Source organism: Mizuhopecten yessoensis, unplaced genomic scaffold (assembly GCF_002113885.1).
Source record: "Mizuhopecten yessoensis strain PY_sf001 unplaced genomic scaffold, ASM211388v2 scaffold9847, whole genome shotgun sequence".
Lineage (NCBI taxonomy): Eukaryota > Metazoa > Mollusca > Bivalvia > Pectinida > Pectinidae > Mizuhopecten > Mizuhopecten yessoensis.
The window spans coordinates 3,565,099-3,570,211 of record NW_018408252.1 but is presented as its reverse complement, the minus strand read 5'-3'; the positions used below and the strand labels follow the sequence as shown (position 1 = coordinate 3,570,211).

Below are 5,113 nucleotides of genomic sequence, written 5' to 3'. Positions count from 1 at the left end.
TTTGACAATAATTGAATTTTTAAAAAAGACGTCATTTTTGAATATTAATGAGTGACTTTTTACATATGAGTCATATCACTACGCCAACCTTGTCAACAAACACATGTGTTTATGTTATTTCAGACTGATCATGAGATTGTGGTAGAAACAGATCACACGACTCGTGGTTGTTGAGTTTGGTATTTATTTCACTCTCGTTAGTTAATTTTCAAAAGTTACAGAAAGACACTCGCTAAAGCTCGTGTCTTTTGTAACTTTTGAAAATTAACTAACTCGAGTGAAATAAAAACCATATTCAACAACCACTCGTTGTGTAACCTCTATATAATAGATAACTGAATAGATATATTCAAGTTCATATTTTTTCAGAAATTGTTATATTAGTAAATATCAATACAATAGTGTAGTGAATTCAGTAAGTTTAATATTGCGAGGTCAGCATCTTTAATGTTTTTCAGTACCTCCCGGAACACCTTTTCTGTTATCAATGTATTGTACCCCGTCACATGTGTGTTCCGAATAAAGAGCAGAACGTGAGCAGCCATTGATGTGTTCGGTTGTCTGTCACCGCTCCGGGAACTCGGACGAATATATTACAAACTGGCGACGAGGATAGTTGAAAAACGGACTACACATGTTCATAGAGGCTGAGCGGATTCTCCGAACTCCCGTTTGCAGTGAACAGCATGGCGCACGTTGGAAAAATTGGCGAATTTGTCGAGGGGTCTGAAAACTTCACGTGTTATGTGGAGCGCATGGAGCAGTATTTTGCCGCCAACGATATCACGGATAAGAAGGTAGCAGTATTTCTAGCCGTTATGGGGCCTCAGACTTACAGTCTTCTAAGAAATATAATGACACCTGATTTACCTAGTACGAAGACGTACGATGAAATCGTAACAGCCCTCAAAGGACATTTCATGCCAAAACCGTTAGTTATCGCGGAGAGGTTTAAGTTTCACAACCGAAGTCAGAAGGAGGGGGAAAGTGTAGCGGATTATGTAGTGGGTTTGAAAAAGCTAGCAGCTCACTGCGAGTTCGGTAACTTTCTGTCACAAGCACTGAGGGATAGGCTTGTTTGTGGGCTTCGGAGTGAGTTCATTCAGAAAAAGCTATTAGCTGAAAAAGATTTGACATTGGAAAAAGCCTGTGAAATTTCTGTTGCCATGGAGACCGCCGCGAGGAACACGACGGAAATGAAACCAGGGCATGTGCCGGGGCAAGTAAACAAAGTGTTCAAAGGACCCCGACAACAGAAACGGGATTTTAATAAGAAACCCAGGGCAGGTGAGTCGAAATCGACAACAGACAATGCAAATATTAAAAAACCATGTTATCGTTGTGGTGGAAAACATTCAGCAGATGTGTGTACGTTTAAGGACGCCAGATGTTATGCATGTTCAAAAACTGGGCATCTTGCCAAGATGTGTTTGTCTAAGAAAAAAACTGTCAAGGCTAAGTACTTACAAGAGGTCGAAGGGGCCTGTAGTGACCGAGATCTAGGAATGTTTGGAATAGTTCAAGCGTCCACCGCACGAGGCTCGACAGCTGGATACCAAGTTCATATGGAGTTAGATGGGAACTGTGTCAAGATGGAATTGGATACTGGAGCAGCTGTGAGTATTGTATCTGAAGAGCTGTACAAAAACTGTTTGACTAATTTACCCTTACAACCAACTTCAGTACAGTTGAAAACCTACAGTGGTGACAAAGTGGAGTTGTTGGGGAAGGTTGATGTACCAGTCAGGTATGGAAATCAACATGTGACTTTACCTTTGATTATAGCAAGGGGAGATAAGCCTTCCTTGCTTGGCCGGAATTGGTTGAAGACTATCAAGCTCGATTGGAAAGAGGTTTTCCGTGTTCATTCGGTATCAAAGGAACCTACCAGTCGTCCGTCAGTCGGAGTGGAGGAGCTGAAGTCCAAGTACAGTCATTTGTTCCAAAAGGATGTGGGGACAATAAAACATTTTAAGGCACATATACACATAGACCCGAGCGCGAAACCGATATTCTGTAAAGCACGACCAGTACCCTTTGCACTTAGAGAGAGTCTCGAGAAGGAACTCGACCGACTAGAGTCACAGGGAATTATAAGCAAAGTAGACCGCAGTGACTGGGCTACGCCCATCGTGATTGTTCCAAAGACGGACAAGTCTATACGGTTATGTGGTGATTTTAAAGTTACTGTCAATCAGTGTCTGGATGAGCAGCAGTACCCATTACCAAATGTTGATGACATGTTTGCACAGTTAGCAGGGGGAGAACAATTTACCAAACTTGATCTATCGCAAGCTTATCAACAGTTATTGTTGAACAGTGATTCCGAACAGTACCTGACCATCAACACCCATCTGGGGTTGTATAGATATCATAGGTTGCCGTTTGGAGTGTCCTCAGCTCCCGCGATTTTTCAAGCAGTCATGGATCAGATCTTACAGGGCTTGGATAATGTCCTGTGCAGGATTGATGATATCCTGATTACCGCCCCTACCAAGGTGAAGCATCTCGCAACACTGGAAGAAGTGTTAAAACGTCTGGACCATCATAACATCCGTTTACGGACTGATAAATGCAAGTTCATGGAAGATGAGGTTGAATACATGGGCCATATGATCAACCGAGAAGGTTCGCACCCAACCACAGCCAAAGTAGAGGCCATTAGGGAAGCACCCAGCCCAACCAATGTGACAGAGTTGAAGTCTTTTTTGGGGCTCCTGAACTATTATGGGTCATACTTACCTAGCTTGTCAACAACCTTGCAACCAATGCATGAACTCTTACAAAAAAAACAGTCATGGAAATGGACCAGTGAATGTGAGACAGCATTCCGGAAGTGTAAGGAAAGACTTTCAGAGAACACTGTGTTAGTGCATTATGATGGTAACAAACCATTGAAGCTGGCATGTGACGCGTCGGCCTACGGATTGGGTGCTGTTATATCGCACATAATGGATAATGGCGAGGAAAGACCCATCGCGTTCGCTTCGCGTACCCTGGCTCCTAGTGAAAAGAACTATGCACAAATAGAGAAAGAGGCCTTAGCACTCATCTTTGGTGTGAAGAAATTTCACAAATATCTGTATGGTCGAAGATTTACACTAGTTACAGATCATAAACCATTGACGACCATCCTGGGACCAAAAACTGGAGTGCCAACTCTGGCAGCAGCTCGCATGCAGCGCTGGGCATTGATTTTGTCTGCGTACCAGTATGACATTGTATACCGGAAGGCTGCAGAACACGGTAACGCTGATGCGTTTTCGAGATTACCGGTTCAGGGGAAGATAGAGCCCGAGGAGGCAGCCATCTTCAAATTTTCACATGCAGATGAACTTCCGGTGGAAGCCGAAGATATTAGTCGAGCAACACGGAAAGATCCGATTTTGTCGCGCGTGCTGGACTACGTTCTGAGCGGATGGCCAAACCATGTAACAGACACGGAGCTCCAACCCTACTTTCAACGCAGAGAGCAGTTGTCGACTGAGCAGGGGTGTATCCTGTGGGGACTCCGTATTATCATTCCGCCTGCGTACCGTGAACGATTACTTGCCGATCTTCATGATCAACACATAGGTATCTGTCGGATGAAAGCCTTAGCTCGTAGTTACCTATGGTGGCCAGGTCTCGATCAGGAAATTGAACAGCAAGTTAGTGCTTGTAGTGTGTGTCAGTCAGTACGGAATCTTCCTGCGACAGCACCACTCCATTCCTGGAGTTGGCCAACCCGCGTATGGCAGCGACTCCATATTGATTTTGCGGAGAAGGACCAGCAATACTTCTTAGTCCTTATCGACAGTCATTCGAAGTGGTTAGAATGTGTGGATATGTCGACCACGACATCAACCAAGACCATTGAGGTATTGCGTTCGCTGTTTGCATCATATGGTCTCCCCGAGGAGATAGTGTCCGACAACGGACCACAGTTTATCTCATCAGAGTTTGAGATGTTTTTGAGGCAGAATGGGGTAAAACACACATTGGTGGCACCCTATCACCCAGCCTCTAATGGAGCTGCTGAGCGCAGTGTGCAGATCCTGAAACGAACATTGTTAAAACAAGTATTAGATGGAGATAAGTCTCTATCAATCAAGCACAGACTGGCCAACTTTCTTATCACGTACCGCGCTACACCGCATACGGTGACTGGTGTCTCACCAGCGGAACTTTTCCTAAAGAGGCAAATGCGTACTAAACTTACCTTGCTCAAGCCTAACTTGGGAAAGCGAGTCAGCCTTCAACAGGCATTTCAAAAGAAACACCATGACAAGGGACGTGTTCGCGTTAGGACATTCTCGCGTAACCAGTCTGTACGTGTTCGAAACTTCCGTGGAGGGAAGGAAAAGTGGATCGTAGGATCTGTGGTGAAACAATTGGGACCTTTGACGTACTTGATACGTGTCGGTAGAACATTCAGGTATGTGCATGTGGACCATATCCTGGCTACGGGTGAGGAAAATGTTGAACCGTTTCAACATGATGACCAACAAATTGTGAGTTGCCCAACAACCATTCCGATTGAAGAAAATCCAATCGCGAGTGATCTTCCTGACATTAAGATTGAGGACAAACCAATGGTGAACGTTTCACCTAGTACCCCCAAGGTTATTGCAGAACCTAGTGAAATCGCGTTAACACCCGCGCGTACAAGTGTCGCGACTCCCCAACCAGAGAGACGCTATCCAGCTCGGGAACGACGAGCTCCCCATAAGCTGGACTTGTGAACTTTGTTTCGTGTAAACAGATTCCAGGAGTTAATTCTGTAAGCTAATTTGTTATGTTCAGTGAAAGTTAAGTGCTGCAGAGACTTGGTTCTATTATAGATGGAACTGTTTGAGTTCCATGTAGGGAAAGGTTTAATTGGTTTACCATTGTCTAGCTTTTGAAAATTTGTTTTAAATTCTTCAATTAGAAAGGGAGGAATGTAGTGAATTCAGTAAGTTTAATATTGCGAGGTCAGCATCTTTAATGTTTTTCAGTACCTCCCGGAACACCTTTTCTGTTATCAATGTATTGTACCCCGTCACATGTGTGTTCCGAATAAAGAGCAGAACGTGAGCAGCCATTGATGTGTTCGGTTGTCTGTCACCGCTCCGGGAACTCGGACGAATAT

At 44.2% G+C, this 5,113-nt stretch overlaps 1 protein-coding gene across 1 annotated transcript; it reads left to right on the top strand.

Moving 5' to 3' along the window:
- The first annotated feature begins 686 nt into the window (after positions 1–686).
- Positions 687–4,724, top strand: LOC110458875 (uncharacterized protein K02A2.6-like). The gene has a single exon (XM_021510831.1). The coding sequence runs from the start codon at positions 687–689 to the stop codon at positions 4,722–4,724; it is 4,038 nt and encodes a 1,345-aa protein (XP_021366506.1).
- Positions 4,725–5,113: the final 389 nt, after the last annotated feature.

Coding starts and splice junctions, on each gene's coding strand:
- LOC110458875 (XM_021510831.1), top strand. CDS start 687: ATGGCGCACGTTGGAAAAATTGGCGAATTTGTCGAGGGGTCTGAAAAC.